At 43.9% G+C, this 17,791-nt stretch overlaps 1 protein-coding gene across 2 annotated transcripts; it reads right to left on the reverse strand.

The window, feature by feature from the left end:
* Positions 1-6,001: 6,001 nt before the first annotated feature.
* On the reverse strand, positions 6,002-10,992 carry LOC143513897 (zinc-binding protein A33-like). 2 transcript variants are annotated; one of them, XM_077004589.1, is made up of 7 exons: positions 10,468-10,992; positions 10,276-10,371; positions 9,908-10,138; positions 8,074-8,096; positions 7,798-7,914; positions 7,513-7,634; positions 6,002-7,273 (listed from the first exon to the last, which is right to left on the reverse strand). In XM_077004589.1, the coding sequence occupies exons 1-7, from the start codon at positions 10,861-10,863 to the stop codon at positions 6,753-6,755; spliced, it is 1,506 nt and encodes a 501-aa protein (XP_076860704.1). In that variant the 5' UTR covers positions 10,864-10,992; the 3' UTR covers positions 6,002-6,752. The 2 variants fall into 2 exon arrangements, with proteins under 2 accessions (XP_076860704.1, XP_076860705.1); XM_077004590.1 differs by lacking the exon at positions 7,798-7,914 and having other exon boundaries at positions 10,468-10,988.
* Between the last annotated feature and the right edge of the window lie 6,799 nt (positions 10,993-17,791).

The following is a 17,791-nucleotide window of genomic DNA, read 5'->3' on the forward strand; positions in this document are numbered from 1 at the left end:
CCCGCACTAAAACTAAAAACCAACGAGACTAAAAACAAAACATAACGAATGACAATCAAACAGCTGAAACAAGGGGAGCATGGCTAGACTAACAAGGGGAAAATCCAACACAATACATACAGAGGCGGGACTAACACATACGAGAAATACAGGTGGGGCGGGGCTAAGCATGACAAGACTCGATTCCAAATGGCAGAGGCTACTTAAGCAGTACGCTCTAGATTTCAATGCAGTACATGGAGACGAAGTGATTTAAGTCTTGATAAAATGACTTATATAAAAATGGCAATAAATAAAATACAAAATTATTATTTTGAAACATGGTATGATGTCATATGCATTAAAGATAGGGATGTTTGCTGTAAAATGACAGATGGAACACAGATATTTCAGAACAGAGAGAAACAGATACATGTAGCGGATACATATGTTAGTTTATGGATTATGAACGGGGCACCATCCTGATTGCTCAGGAACCAGTATTGTGATAATGGAGATAGGTGGAATATGGTTTGATCAGTCTCATTACTAAAGGGTTAACCCATCTGTGCAGTCAGAACACACACACACACACACACACACACACACTAGTGATTACTAGGGGGCTGTGGATCACACGTGCCCAGAGCAGTGGGCAGCCCTAGCCCGGCGCCCGGGGAGCAGTTGGGGTTAGGTGCCTTGCTCATGGGCACCTCAGACATGGCCTGTCTGGGAATCGAACCCACGACCCTCCGGTCACAAGACCAGTTCCCTAACCGCCAGGCCATGACTGCGTATAGTAATATGTATATACGTATAGTATAGTAATACGCAAAATAGTAAATACTGTTACAATTAACCTGCCCAAACTTTCTCTTTCTCCTTTCTATTCTCTCTCTAAAGACTTCGTGTCTGTCCTTGGGTCCTACGCTAGTTAGGCAAGCCTTGGGATAGTCATAATCCATTTAAATCTCATGACCGTCGATAACTGCTTATCATTCGCTATTGTTGTTTAATTTTATATCCTTTGTTGTTCACTATTATATCCCTGGTTTAGATTAGTAGATTCACATGTAGGTTTAATTTCATTTGAGCCAAATCATTCCATATTCTATTATTCATATCAATTGTAATATTAACCATTGAATAAATTAGGACATTTATTCATTAATCTGGTCACGGTGGTAAATACATCTTGTGGTCGATGGTATTAGGTCACTGCGCGGAACCAGAACTTAAAAGCGGAGGACAAATTTCTATTGGGGTGTAAAAATCACAATTGACAAAATATTTCACATTTCAATTTCATTTCATTTGGACTCCGGGGCTGCGGAGCAGGTCACGTGAGACGGCTCGAGTCGCGGAGACTTAGCGGTGACGTCACAGTTGCAGCTGGAGGGCGCAGACCGACTTGTGCAGATACTTGACAAAGAAGATGAGCTTGACTTGAACGACTAGACGAAATAAAAGTACGTTTGACGATGACACTTTCCTTGTTACGCAGGCGTTTAGTTAGTGGTGGAGGTTGCAGCCGTTGACCTTGTGCACTGTATTTTATTTCTGTTTTATATTGTTTTTTTTTAATTTTGTTATTTTATTTTCTGTTGTAAAGCACTTTGTGGTTTGTACCTGTGAGAAGTGCTATATAAATAAATTTTACTTACTTACTTAATTACACGTAGAATAAATAAAATAAAATAAAATAAAGAAGAATCTTCTGTTGGACTCGGTGAGAACGTTAGTGTCACGTTGTGGTGGGGGGGGGGGGGGGGGGGGGCCCTACCGGTCGCCCCCGGTTACAGCGGCAGCGGTCCTGTGTTTGGTCACGTGATGTTCGTCCCTCAGGTGGGCGGGACCCGTGATCCGTCTCACCTGAGGGTCGTTTGTTCGTCTATATACGTCTTGTCTTTGTACCAGTTGACTGCTGGTTATTATTTCCTTCATTTGGAACAATGCACGGGTTTTTGGTTTGCACACTTTCTATTAAACCATCCTCTTTCCCTGAGACTTGGCGTGATCGCTTCCTTTTTGAGTTGCTCACCCTGCCCTTCACAGTTAGTTGCGGTCTCTTGGCATCGCTCTACTGGACTCTGCGGTGTTCTGCGTGAGTCCAGCAAACTGTTGGTCGCGATGGTTTGGCGTGTTTCCAACGAGTTCAGAGTCTTTGAGTCTCGGCGAGTCTGGCGAAATTCTCCAAGTCCTTCCCAAATTACCAGGCTGCCAAGCTCATTGTTTCGCTTCGAGCAAGGGCTTTTAAAACAAGTTTTAGGGGTGTAATTGTAAGGCGCTTTCATGTTCATCAGGTCATTGCCCATTGGCCTTTATTAATGAATATTCATTACCTTTGTCCAGACACGGGGGAGAGAGAGAGAGAGGGGGGGGGGGGGGGGGGGGGGGTTGGGGCGAGGAGTGCCAGTCTTTCCAGGTCTAGTTAATGACTTAACCAAAGAAGACAGATTAACACAATTCAAAGACAAAGGGAATTCCCTATTCCTAAATAAATTGTCTTACATACTCTGCCTAAACAAGAACACATTGAGCCATTCTTAATTTCCACTTTGGACAATAATGGCGCATTTCCACTAGGGCCTGCTTGGCGCAGTACGGTTCAATACGGATCAATTCGCAACGGAGCGGTACGGTCGCGTTGTGTTTCCATTACAATGGTGGACCACCACAATGTGGGTGGAGTCGCTGTTGGCGTGCGGGTTGTAGTGTCGTGACATCATTTGTATGCGACCACAACACCGGTCGATGCCCCTTAACACATACCATTATTGTATCTTATTTATCTTTATCTTCATTATTGTATGTGGTTGCTCTAATTATTGATAATAATTTGGTATTACTCAAACAGGCTGAAAACACCCTGCATAAAAAGCATCAGTCATACAATCAAATGAAATCAAACATTATTATGAAATATAGATATTTAAAGTACAACATATGTAAATAATATAGTTATAGTTAAAAAAAAGTGCAAAAAGCTAATTACCTAAAAATAACGTATAGCTTTATATGAAATAAATATTTATGGTACTACAAGCAACATTTTGTGTGCTTTTACTGGCGTCTGTCTCGCATGGTGTTCACAAGTTCGCCAAGCACCCCGAGGAAAGCCCGGTTGAAGGAAACATTTTCCGCCAACTCCGCTCGCCTCGTCAGTGGAAGGGGAATCTTGAACGTAAAAAATAACAAATATTAAACACAAGCATTCCCGTGAAAGCAACAACAAAATAGCGTAACTGCACAAAATGTGTAGCACGTCATCGCTGCTCATGCTTTGTTTATGGCTACAGCTAACTAGCAACTAGCAAGGCTAAGAGCTAGCTATTGTACAGTAGTGACTGTGGTGCAGTGGCGATTGCTCTAAGACTGCAAGGGAAGCTCAGCTTCCCCTAAAATGTCAAAAACGAAGTGATCAAACATATACTGTTGTGTGTACATGTCATTGACTAAATATGTGCTACAACGCGCTCAACTTTTGTTCAGAATCAACTTCTTATTAGGCTACTGGTAACGACGTGGCTTTCCTCTGACTCAGTCCCGCAGCTTCACAGCGCTTTTAAACTAGGGGTGGGCGGATCGATATTTATATCGATAGTATCGATACAAAGGTGAGGATCGGTATCGGATCGATACCACGGCGAAAATATCGATTCTTTTGCTGCAGTTTAGAGGTCTGCGCGGGACTGCTTTTTTAATCCCGCTCCCGCCCGCTCCCGCTTGTTTTAATCCCGCTCCCGCCAAAAAATCGCTTGTTTTAATCCCGCTCCCACCCGCACCTGCTTGTTTTAGTCCCGCTCCCGCCCGCACCGGCCAAAAAATCGCTTGTTTTAATCCCGCATCCGCCCGCCACATACACATTTCTGTCGCCCCCGCCGCAATCCTAATATGAATTGAATTAATTAGATTTAGTACTTTTTTAATTTAGAAAAATTAGAAATTTTCTTATGTATTTATTAAAACAGCAATATAGCGATGGATCGCGCTGTCCCATTTCTTACCACAGTCCAAACACATGCCGTCAGGTGACGTACACCAACACTTTCTGATATCAATCACAACAAGCCGATTTCCCTCTCCATTAATTACAATGGAATATGACTTCCATACATCAGACTTTCCTGTAGTTGGCTTAATTGTGGTGTATTCGCCTGTTTTAATTGAATTTTCCACAGCTGAAACTGGTTGACCGTCTACAGCAGGGGTCGGCAACCTATGGCACGCGTGCACGCTGGACCAGCATCAGCAAAAATATATAAATTATTATATTAATGGGATTATAATTTAAAGTAAAAAGTATTGCCCCCCCCCCCCCCCCCCCCCCCCCCCCCCCCCCCCCCCCCCCCCCCCCCCCCCCCCCCCCCCCCCCCCCAACTGTTTGGAAGTATCGGTATCGGTATCGATATCGGCGATACTGACCAGTATCGTATCGGTATCGTATCGACACCAAAATTCAGAGTATCGCCCACCCCTACTTTAAACGGTGTGGACGCTGAGCGTCTACAGAGTTCAATAGCGAAGCAAAGAGTGCGAAACGAGACGAGCCATTGGATGAATGCTGGGCTTTGTCCCGTCCATCGGACGCTCAGCATCTCTGGGGGTCTATGGGGCAGTGGGCTGGCCTCGGCTGGCCCGGACGCTCAGCTTCTGCATGATGATTGGATGATCTGTCTGAGGCTGAATCCCTTTTTGATTGACAGAGAAATGAGCGAATCAGCTATCTTTTTGTGTTAACCTCCGCGGGAGCATTTAATTTTATTATTTTTTAATTTTCATTCTGTTCCGAGTTGAACCGGAGATTTTCCTAATTCTTTTAGTGGCATTTTCTTCGTTAAAAACGACTAGCGACAAATCGAGCTTCTATTTCTGGTGGTTTTTTGTTGTAGCTGGAGGAACGGAGGGTAGAATTTACATATAAATAAACCGACACATTTTATGATGTAATGATGTAGGCCGATATTGAGCTTCCCCTCCTTGAAAGACCAGCATCCGCCACTGCTGTGGTGGTAACATTAACTACAAACACAGCTCTAAATTCCTGCGTTTACAATAGATGCGTTCATATTACGTTCATATTGCATCTTTTACGAGCCTAGTAAAACTGAAATCACAATACACTCACCATTCTCCGAGGCCTCCAGCACCGACATTGTCGTGTCCAGCACGTTTTCTCTTCCGTTACTGGCTGGTCGGTGACCGTATATGGCACCATTTGCTGGAACCATTTCCAGTCTTTGCGGTTTGCTCCGCTGCGTCCGTTATGGTCCTTCACCGCCCGGTAATCGCTTTTAAGCTTTTTTAGCTTGGACCGACCGGCACTGCTGAACGGACCGCTGGTAGCCATGAGTGGCCATTAGCGAGGAAACCTCGCTAAAAACCTTTACATTTCTAGTGGCCCCGTCCAGTTCGCCCTGGATTTTTTGATCGATGATTATTAACAGAAAGGTTTGTACCTTGGCGTTTGACCAGGGAACAGACTTCGCTCCTTGGGTTTTAAAAATGGCTAAGGAGTCCATAGCATAGCGGAGGAGTCGCTCTCCTGTGACGACACTCCCTGGCCAATCAGTGTCATGCTGTTCCTCCATGTCACAGAACTGTACCGCTTCGGAACGGTTAGAACCTCGAGCGAGTAGGTACGAAAAAAGTACCCGAAGGGACCGGCAAACTGGGACCTGGCACTAATGGAAACACTCACAAACCGTCGCGAATCGAACCGTACCGCGCCAAGCAGGCCCTAGTGGAAATGGGCCATAAATGACATAATGCACAGACAGGCATGAATGTGAGGTCACATACGCACACATGAGAATGATTGCATTCGATGAGTAACACACAAACTAATACATAGATATGCATATGCCTAATATAGCACATTACATGTTGATACTTGGTTATATATGAATCTAAATTAATATTACATCGGAATACAAGTCTAATGTTATATCTAAAATAACAGGTGGTTTGTATAAAGATATATCATTATACAGATGGGCTGTATTATACATTGTAAAAACATTTGATAATGGTGGTATAAAGATTCTCATAATAATAATCTGTGAATTAAAAATGTTTCTTGGGTTCCTTTACCTTAACTAACTACTTTTCATTTGGCTTGTACATAACCATATTGAGACACAGATCTTGATTTCTTTGATGCCTATATTCTTAATGTCCCTCAATGCCTAATGTACACTTCAGGTGACTTAACATAGTAATAGTAAAATCATAATAAACATCATAACAAAACAACGATACTACTATCAACAATAATAACAACATAAAACTGATCAGCAAAAATATTTTAAGATTTGTATCCATTATGTTTGTATATAACAGTCAAAGTACACAGCTTCTTAGTGAAGTAGAGACCTAGTGATTTTAAAGTCTTGATAAATTTACTTATATAAAAATGGCAACAAAAAAAAACAATTAAAAATTATTATTTTGAAACATGGTATGATTTCATATCTATTAAGGATTTGGATGTTTGCTGTAAAATAACAAATGGAACACAGATATTTCAGAACAGAGAGAAACAGATACATGTAAGAAGCTTGCAAAAAATCAATCCCCTTTCCACTCTTGAAAAGCTATGCTACTACTAATAATTATAATAACATCAATATTTTATTTCCTGCCCAGCCATTACTGCCTAACTAGTCAATCTCTCCATGCTGATACGTACCTGTTTATTTATATATTTAATCCAGTAAAATAAATGGAACAATAAATATATATATATATATAGCCTATGTTAAAATATTTATTTATCCTGAATTTGCTGGATAGAGATTCAGTGCTTGTGTTGAACAGCCAGTACAGAGGTACGGATACAGAGGTTCGGTGATGACAATATTTGTGAAGGTATACAAGGTAGTATTTCTAAAAGGATCAAAGAATTTTAGTTTTCTGCTGTCACAGTCCAGCTGGATGCGGATGACCCACGGCTTTTCTGGAAGGTAAAGCTCCTTCCGAATCTTCACCCCGACTCTATACACCCCTCTGCTCAAGCGGATACTCCACATCCCACTGGAGGGGTCCATGTTCAGTAGCTTCTTCCTCTCTATGGACTCCTTGACCACCCCTACTGTCCAATGGTCATTTTCCCCAACCTCCACGTCCCAGCAGTGCAGGCCTGACCTGAATCCCTGAGAGCCCAGCACCCCCACGTACAGCCTCTCTGGGTTATCAGGCACCATCTGCCTTTGCTCCACATAGTACACGCTGCAGAGGTCCTCTGACACCACCAGCCTATTGGAGGCTGTGTTCGGATCAAGAGTCACAGGGGCTGTGGACAGATTTTAATGGAATTATATTCGGTTGTCTTTACTATAAGTTGGCTGAATCTTTAACTGTTGTTATTGTGATTACCTCCTGTATATGACCAATTGTGAGCACATGTAAAATAGCCTAAGTGGTGTTTAACAATTAAAAAATAGTTTAAGTGGAGTGGAAAAAAGTAAAAGGATTTGAAATTCATTTCTGTCAGCTGGGCAATAGTAACAGGATACAATGTGAAGGACCTACCATTTGGAACAAGATTCTGCATTCTGGCCCAAACTGAGAAGAGCAGCGTTGGAATGTAATCCACATCATCAATCTTTGTCTCTGAATCCAGTTTTGGCATGTGCAGCATTGGTCTATCTAATCTGTAACAGTATTAAAATATGTCAGTGTTATGTAGGCCATTTTTATTGTAATTCGAAACAGACTAAGAATTAAGCAATTTGATATTGTCACGGTAGGCCAGTTCAGGCGTTCAGGGGAGACGCCCACTACCAGACCCACCTGCACAGAGTCACAGTCACCCACCTACTAACAAACCCCTCAGAACTCATGTTAGTCAGGATCGTCTCCTTGCGCCTCAAGTACTGTTCAGATTGTTTATTGTCGGGCCTTAACCCCTCCTTTGTTGCTGGTAAGCTGCATCTTTTGTTTGTATTATTGTGGACAATAAAAACATGTCAGCTTCCACTTCCCCTCCTGCTGACTCCATCCCATTACAGATATTAGTTATGTTTCTTACTGATTGTAAAATTGATGTATATGCAAAATCAAAGCACTGTTCTGAATATAAGAGAGACTTACCGCTGAAGGTTTTCTGAGTATGTCTACAAGAAATGAAAAGATGAAGAAAATGAAAACCCAACAAAATGTGCTGTGTTAGTCCTACATGCCTCACCTCAAAGTTCTCAGCATTATTCTGCATGCTTGCTGTGTGCTGTTCATTTGTTTGGTCATTTGCTTGCTAATCATTTGTTAATATGGATACAGAAAGTCACTCTTAGACTCCATAGGACTCTGGCTATAAGGATAGAAGTAGGAATGCCATGGTCCAATCAAAGCCTGTTTAACTATGGCATAGCTAATACATCCCAATCAAACAGGTTAATAATTGCATTAATAGCAGAAACTCATCCACTAACATACAGAGACATATAGAGATTGTCACGCTGATGGAGGAGGCACGACGAGCGAGAACGATGCAACACAAAACGTTAATTATACAACTCTTGACGTGTAAGCTCCGTGCGGAGCGCGAGCACAACAGACACACACGCTGACACGAAACTTTAGACAAAGACGAGCACAAGACACTGCGCGAACGCACATTAAATAGGTGATTAACACAGACCCTCGTGATCTCGAGACAAGGCACAGGTGCGACTACGAACACGCTCACGAACAACCCACAACCACGGAAGTACATACATGGACATAACGACACGCAGACAACGTAGCGGCACGCCCACAGGGAAGGGTCCGGGACTGTCACCGTAACAGAGATAATATAATACACTACAAAGATCAACAAAAACTAAGCAGCTATTGTGAATCTAGATGCAGAACACGCTTTGGACAAGTAAAATTGCAATTTCTATTATTAAAACCCCTGGCAAAAAGTATGGAATCACCAGTCTGGGATGAGCACTCATTCAGACATTTTATTCTGTAGAACAAACTCCGATCAAAAACATGATGCAATAATAAGGTCATTGCAAATTGTAGCTTGTTGGCTTTCAGAAACACTAAAAGAAAGAAATAAAAAAAACATTGTGGAAACAAAGTAAATGTTAGAGTTTGGTTGGATTCCATACTTTTTGCCAGTCCATTAATGAAGTGTAAATAGTCCTCCGAAGAGGAGGGTGGTGACAGACAAAAGGTGCGCTGCCCCTGTGGATCTATATCAAACTACATTTACATATTTTTCTGTGAATTTGGCAGAAACTAAATCTTTAATGCAAGTATTGTAAGTATTCACCAAATTTTACATCATAAAGCAAAAATGCAACATGAAAGTCCATACATTGACCTCAGTGAAAAGTCAAACACTTTGTGGATCTAAGCAGCCAGTAAAGACTGAAACTGCAGGCTGTCACCGCCCTCTTATCAAGTCTTTGGCACATGTTGCTTCATTTCAGTCAACAAACCTGGAAGTGGTAACTCTCAAACCTGTGTAAGATCTATTCACGCCCTTCAATGAACTGAATTCATTCATAAATACTCATTGTCTGTGTCATACTGTCAGGAATAGCACCTGATCACCCCTTCCTAACCAGCCACACCTGTATCCTCTTGCCACGCCCTTCTGCCACTATATATACACCCCTCTGTACGCTTCCTGGTTGCGAAGTATTGCAGACTCATGCCGCTACCGAGCGTTTCTCTACTCTACTTGATCTCCCATGTTCTGACCTCTGCTTACTCTCCAGACCTCGCCCCCGTCTAGTCCTTCTGTACCCCCTGGACTCTGCTCTCCCAATACGACCTTAGACCGGCCCGACTATCCCGAGAACACCTTGTTGCTACGTATCCGTATACTTGTTTGTTGAGCGGATACTGTGAATGTGTTCTGTGTAAATAAAGGCGGTACACTTCCACATTTGGATCACCTTCTGTATTGTCAATTCGTAACACATACCTTCAGGAATGCAATGTGGTCAGACTCCATCAGCTGCAAGAGATATGCCACGTTTTCTGAGATAACTGAAATCTCCTTGGTCATCTCATCAATTCTGGTTTGAAATGGTGAAATTTTCATTTTCCCCATTTTCCTCAGTGCAGTGATCCTGGCCTCTTCTTCTTTTTTGAGAAACTGATGAAATTTCTCAAATTCTGCCTTGATTTTGTTTTCAGTTATCTCTATTTCTGCCTGAAAAAAAGATTCTATTAATCCAAGACTGCCTCCAATTTTAGCATATTATCAAATTATTCATCCAGACCATCCAGACCTTCATACAGGTCCTGGCATGATATAGCATCAGGGTCTAAATGAACAGCCCTACTCACCGTAATTTGCTCAGTCTTTTCTTCATAACTGGCCTGTGCTTCAGTAATCCCATCAAGGGTAATATTCAGAGTCAAAATTTTGTCCTTGAGATCCTCCTAGAATTAGAAACAAGATCCTTAAGAATGATTTACAAAAAATGCACAATTATTCTTTAGCAGTCCACAATCACAATTTCAGAGACGCCTCCTCACCTTCAGCACCTTGGCTGCTTCCACAACAGGAGAACATTTGTGGTTTTCATGCTTCTTTGAAGTATAACAGACCACACAGATGGGCTGTTTGTCCTCAAAACAGAAGAGTTTGAGCTTCTCGTCATGCTCTGGGCAGACATCAACTGCCGAAGCGGCGCCTTTTCTGTTTTTAAAGTTCTCACAGAGGCTGGTGAAAGCTAGACTCCTGGTGGGCTCGTCTGCTGAGCACTCCTTCCTACACACAGGACACTGCAACACCAGCTGAGTGTCCCAGTACTCCCGCAAGCATTCCTCACAGAGACTGTGACTGCATTTCAGCACCACAGGAACCTTAAAAATGTCACAACATATCGGACAGCAGAAGTCCTCTTCCAGGAGTGAGTGTCCTTCAGCCATTACTGGGGATTATTTGTTGTACTTAACACAAAGCTTGTTTTTTTTGCATAATAGAGTCAACTTCCTTGTACTTAACTTCTGACATCACCATCTGGTTACTAATAGATAAACCCCACCCCTTACAGGTTTAGCTTTCATTTCACTGAAAGCTTTAACAATCAGGGCAAGGCTTGTTTAACTGTATAGCACACGGCATACATTAAGTTTAATTAAACTAAATTTAATTAAAAGTGCCATAAGCAAGCAGGAAAAGAAGGCTTTAGAAACCAAGGAATCACTGTTAGAATGAGTAAACTTTTCAAATTAACTGGCAGGAGGAAAGAATCTGGAATGTGTAAAGCCATCTCTGTCTCTGCTAAGGAAGACTGGCTGAAATGCATGAATTTGACAGACAGACAGACTGTTTTTGAAATGTGATGTGTCACAACAGGCCCTTTTCTAAAAGAACGCTGCAAAGGAAAGTTTGATTTTTCTTGTGCTCAGAAGATGTGCTGAGAAACCACTCTTGTAAAATAAAATAATCCATGATAGGTTTTTTTTATTTATTTATTTATTTTTTACCAGAATCTGACTATTTGTAGTACGTTCATGAAACTCAGACATGTATGTCAGATTTGTAGATGTAGAGAGATGCACCAGTGAGCTCTCTGATGAGTAGGAGACCCTTTTAAGGAGGACAGTGTCCCATCTGCTGAACAGCATGTCAGCACACGTCATGCTATGGGGATGTTTTTAGCTAAGGGTCCTGGTGAGCTGGTTATGTGTCTACAGAGTAACAGAAAAAGCTTTACTTCCCACTGCCCAGAAACTGTATACTGTACTGAATATGACCAGTCAGAGCGTTTTTTGCTCTGACTGGTCTATTCATACTTCTATTCTATATTCTAAATTCTATTCATACTGCTACTCAGAAATGTCTAGGCAGAAAGTACATTAATCTGATCTGGTTGATCTGGTCGACATCCTTATTTAAACCCCAATGAGAATATCTGTTTCATTAACCAAAAATGAACTTAACAGACATTTTCAAATACTGACCAACTCTGGGTGGCTATTAAAACAGGCACTGAAACAGTATTTACATGTTTTATCTCTCTCTCACTTCCTGTTTATCTTGAAGTTGTCATTGGTTATTTGTTCTTATTTATTATTATTGAACATATGTTGCATTTTGCTTCAGTGCATACATGTTCTAGTTGTTACAGTCAAATTTTTTATTCTGTGCGAAATTTAAAATACAAATTTGATATCTTTACCAAGGCATCAGATGTCATGGCAATGTGCGCAGTGAGTTAGATTAAACGTTCAGTTAGTTGAAATTAGATTCATGCGCTTAAGACCTCTGAAATAACCTTCTGGGTTTGCATGTATTCTTAAAACATGTTCCTTACCTCCACTAGATGTCAGTATGTATCCATACAAAATAGCTCTTGTTGTGGGCTCACAAATAGTCACCTGTGTGTGGGTGTGACGAGTGTATGTCTGTCTGGCAGGTGGTGGGCCTATTATCTATTTAAGGTCAATATAATAAAGGTAGTGTTATGTGTTTAGTTATAGACTGCATATATCTTTCATGAATGTGTAACACTTAGATTTGCTGCTATTTTAGTTGTCATTATATAACTGTAGTATAGCTGCACTACTCCTATGGAGCTAAAGCTAAAAAAATAGGAAGTAAAAGAAAGTGCAGAGGTGGGCATTCCAGGTTCAGAAAGTAAAAGTCCTTCCTCACCAGGATTTTGCTCAGGCTTCCTGGATTGTGTTGAGTCCTCTAATTTTACCTGGATTGCACTAATTGGAAATCTAGCAAGCCTGAGCAAAATCCCGGTGAGGGCTTTTACTTAATGAAACTGGAATGCCCACCTCTGTGAAAGTGGCATCTACTAATACATTAATTCATCTTCTGATTCAATTAATTCAATTCCAGGTCACAGAACCTACCCTAGAAGCACAAGGCAGGAGGCAGCCTGTCCATTGCAGGGCACCCACACACACACACACACACACACACACACACACACACACACACACACACACACACACACACACACACACACACACACCAGGCCAATTTAGAAACATTAGTTGACCTACCATGCATATTGTACCCAGAGAAAACCCACTAAGGCAATGGGTGTACATCAAATCCCCACACAGGTAGCACACACACAGGAGCTGAACTGAGGATGTATTGCTAACCATTGTGAGGATGTAGTGATCACCACTGTGAGGATGTAGTACTAACCACTCTGAGGATGTAGTGCTAACCACTGTGGGGATGTAGTGATCACCACTGTGAAGATGTAGTGATCACCACTGTGAGGATGTAGTGTTAATCACTGTGAGGATGTAGTGCTAACCACTGTGGGGATGTAGTGATCACCACTGTGAAGATGTAGTGATCACCACTGTGAGGATGTAGTGTTAATCACTGTGAGGATGTAGTGCTAACCACTGTGAGGATTTAGTGCTAACCACTGTGAGGATGTATTGTTAACCACTGTGAGGATGTAGTGCTAACCACTGTGAAGATTTAGAACTAACCAGTCTGACATGTAGTGCTTATTACTCTCCATAACTCACTCTAACTTCACATTTGTCTCTCAGTGTCTCACTGTAACTTCACAATTCACTCTCAGTGTCACACTCTGTCTCATTGTGGTTTTCTTTTATTTTTACTAATTTCCTCCCAAATGTTACAGCTCTTATTTTGTCACAGCAGGAGAACTTTTCAGCAGAAGAAATTGATCATTGAAAGAAGTAATGTAACAGTGTCATATATAGCTCTGCCTTCTGCCCCTGTCTTGTGTTGTAAGCCTTAATCCAGCCTTGTTTTTTGGTTTCCCTGCCTTCCGTCTGTCACGCCCCTGTACCTTGTGTCCCCACCTTTGTATTATTATGTTCAGCTGTGTCGTGTCCTGTTTAGTCCCCTATATTAATCCCCATGTTAGCCAGTCCCTTTGTTTGTTATTGTAAGTCAGTTTCCCAGTTTGTGCTGTGTTCTGTGTATGTTGTTGTATTCCCTGCTCTCAGATCCCCCTGTGAATCCTCTACCCTGGTTTGGCCTGTTTCATGATTATGATCAGCAAGAAGGTTTAAGTTCTAGTTCCTTCTATGTTCATCCTAGTAAATTTAAGCAATCATGTTGCGTTCTGTGCTTGGTTTTTCCCTCATTGTATTCCCTGTTAAGTTTTGTGTCCATGTCTCCCGTTAGTGTCCTACTCCACGTGTTTAGTTTCCCTGTTAGCTGTGTGTGCCTGTAATCTGTGGTTTGGTCAGGTGTAGTGCCTCCCATCATCAGTGTGATTATTTTTGCTCTGTTAATCGTCCTGTTAATCGTTTTTCCTGCACTTGGATCTCGACCTGCTAATCATTACAAACACTATACCATGCCTTGACTGCAAGTCTCTATGAGGAAAATGTGCACTGGCCTTAGTTCAATTACAGTAATTCTGTGGGTGGATTTATTGATATGGCAGAAACCTGAACTCCCACTCCTAGTCCCATTGGTGTACACCAGAGGGCGCACACACACACTCCTTCCTTCTCACACACGCCCACTCCCGACTCTGTGCATGCCCTCTCACTCCCGGTCACTCCTTCACTCCCAATCACCCGAGCATTAGCACCTGGCACTAACTGGACTCGGGCTCTTTAAATCCTCACAGGTCGCGCTGTCCAGTGCTGCGCATACAACCTGCACCCCTCGCCTCGCTACGTGGGATAGCCTGCTCTGCACTGGACCTGCCACACGCTCGTGGATGCATTACTTACCTTCTTTTACTTGAGTATTCTGTTGTGTTTCATCTGCCTAGTGGCCTGAGTATTTCAGTTATCATTATGGATAATAAAGCATTTTGCTCACAGCCTCTGCCTCCTGCTGCCTCTGTCCCCGTGTCAAAGAATGTGCAACCTGGAGCTGAGGAGCTGTTGCCACTTGAGGTCCTGGCGATTCAAGGTAGGACGATCGGAAAACAGCAACAAGACATACTTGAGATGAGGAACTGGATGCTAATTATGTCCAGTTGTCTGCAGAGCCTCTCTTCACAGGCGAGTGCCTCTTCCTCCACAGTTAGGGAGGAGAAAGTCCACATAGCCCCACCAGAAGCGTACGGAGGGGACCCGGACAAGTGTGAGGGCTTCTTGGTACAATGTGGTCTGTACTTCAAGTACCATTCACAATTAAGTGAACAAGCGAGGGTTGCATACGTGATTTCACGTTTAACCAGCAAAGCGCTGGAGTGGGGAGCAGAGCTGCTGAAAAGTGAGTCGCCACTCCTGTCGACATATGACAATTTCATTACCGAACTTAAAGAAGTGTTTCACCATCCGAGACAGGGGAGGGCTTGTGGACAGAGCCTCCTAAGGATGTGTCAGGGCATACGGCCTGTGTCCGAGTATGCTCTGGACTTCAGGACTCTGCCAGCCAGCACAGGATGGAATGATGAAGCATTAGTGGACATTTTCTTAGCCAGACTTAAGCCGGAGCTGCGGGCCGAGTTGGCTTGCCGGCAGCCTTCAACCAGGTGGTTCGGCTTGCGACCGCCTACTGCAAGAGAGAGGGAACTTGCGCCGCCCTGCTCCATTTCCAGCACTCCTGCATCACCAACACCGGAGCCGATGCAGCTGGGAGAGACAACCTCAGCCAGGGAGACCGCTCGCCCGGGCGGTGGCAGAGCTTGGGTGAGTAACTCCTTGACTGAGATTTTGTTCTCCATTTCTGCATCGGTGTCTTACAAGGGCTGCTCTGTGGGGGTCTTTGCCTTAGTTGATTCCAGAGGGGCAACATGATGGAGTTGGGTCTGGCGGAACGACTGCGGGTTCCCTTGAAGGAGCTGGAGACACTGAGGCACGTGCAGGCACTGGACGGACGGCCTGTGGGCGAGGGCATAATTAGTTATCGCACTGCTTACCTCCATCTCACAATACAAGGTCACACTGAGCACATCTCCTTTTACGTTCTGTCCAACCTGCGTTATTCAGTCACCTTAGGGCTCCCTTGGCTCGATTGCACAATCCCCTCATACTTTGGTCATCAGGTCGTATCTTACGTTGGTCCACTTCACACAGTCGCGTGCATCATCGGGCTCCCGCACGTCTTATGACCACCAGCATAGAGAGCCCCAATGTAGCCAACTCCCAAGCGATCCCCAGACAATACCGGCATCCCACATCGCCCGTGGGACTGCACTATCACTCTCAAGGATGGCACTACTCCACCTAAGGGTAGAGTCTACCCTCTCTCACAGGAGGAGGAGAAGGTCACGGGCCAGTACGTCAGGGAGGCTTTAGCGAAAGGCTACATCACTCTGTCCACCTCGCCTGCCTCAGAAGGACGGTGGTTTGAGGCCTTGCATAGATTACCGAGGACTCAATTGCCTCCTGGTGAATTACTCCTACCTGCTTCCGCTTGTGCCATCGGCACTGGAGCAGTTGAGGGCAGCAAGGATATTCACCAAACTCGATCTGCGCAGCACCTACAACCTTATCCGCATCCGTGAGGTGGAAGACGGCATTCAGTACGTCCACTGGACTCTACGAGTACCGGGACTTGCCTTACGGCTTGGCTTCGGCTCCGTCGTTCTTTCAGGCGTTTATTAATGAGGTCCTTAGGGAATACCTGAACAGATGCGTCGTTGCTTACATCGACGACATCCTCATCTATTCACCCTCCCTGGACCAACATGTGCATGATGTGCGTGCTGTCCTGGGCACTCTTCTGCGCAATATGCTCTATTGCAAGCTTGAGAAGTGCGAGTTTCATCTCTCCGAGGTAAGCTTCCTAGGTTACATCATTAGGCCAGGCTCCGTGCACATGCAACCTGGCAAGGTGGAGGCTGTGATGGGATGGAATCCGCCTCACACACGATGCGAACTTCAGCATTTTCTGGGCTTCGCGAATTTCTATAGGCGTTTCATCCGATCATACAGCCATATAGCCAAGCCCCTTACTGACCTACTGCGCGAGGATCCGAGAGGCTGCAGTGAAATGCCAAGGCTGAGAAGGCATTCGGTGAGTTAAAGCAAGCGTTCGCTTCCACTCCCGTATTACACCAGCCAGACCCGAATAAACCGTTCATAGTGGAGGTGGACGCCTCGGATGTGGGAGTGGGAGCCGTACTATCGCAGCGCTTCAAGAAGCACAGCTCACCGAAACCGCTAGCCTTCTTCTCCAAGAAGTTAAGCCCGGCTGAACAGAACTATGGGGTAGGTGACCGCAAACTACTAGCCATGAAGCTAGCCTTTGAGGAGTGGAGGCATTGACAAGAGGGAGCGAAACATCCATTTACCGTCATTACTGACCATAAAAACCTGGAATATCTCAAGTCGACCAAGAGAATGAATGCACGGCAGGCACGCTGGTCCTTGTTCTTTTCCAGGTTTCGCTTCCAGGTCACCTACCGCCCCGGTGCAAAGAACGGACACGCTGATGCTCTCTCCAGATTGTTCCCTGAAAGCCAGGAATCCACGGAGGAAGAGCCGATCCTCCCGGCAGACTACTTACTCAGTGCTGTGGATTGGGACATCGACAGAGCTATCAGAGCCACTAATCCGCATCCTCAGTGTCCTCACCATAGGTACGTTCCACTAGCCCAATGCACACCTCTCATCAGTTGGGCGCACACCTCTCTTGGCACAGGTCATCCTGGATCTACCCGATCTACCCGGGCACACGAACGTGCATAAACCGTGTTGTGATATGCGGCAGTATGTGAACGCGCATACACCGCGTAGTGCTGTTTCAAACCCAAACGCCAAAACCACAAACAAAACGAAAAACTGAGACCACCGCCAAAATGAATGCGGGAAAAGATACAAAAGAAAACTTCTTCGTGAAGTAAGCACGAAGGAAAACAACAAACAGAAGAAAACAAAATACAGACGCGGAATAAACTCAATGCGAGGTAAGTAGCCTATGAAAATGCAA

Source organism: Brachyhypopomus gauderio, chromosome 5 (genome assembly GCF_052324685.1).
Source record: "Brachyhypopomus gauderio isolate BG-103 chromosome 5, BGAUD_0.2, whole genome shotgun sequence".
NCBI lineage: Eukaryota > Metazoa > Chordata > Actinopteri > Gymnotiformes > Hypopomidae > Brachyhypopomus > Brachyhypopomus gauderio.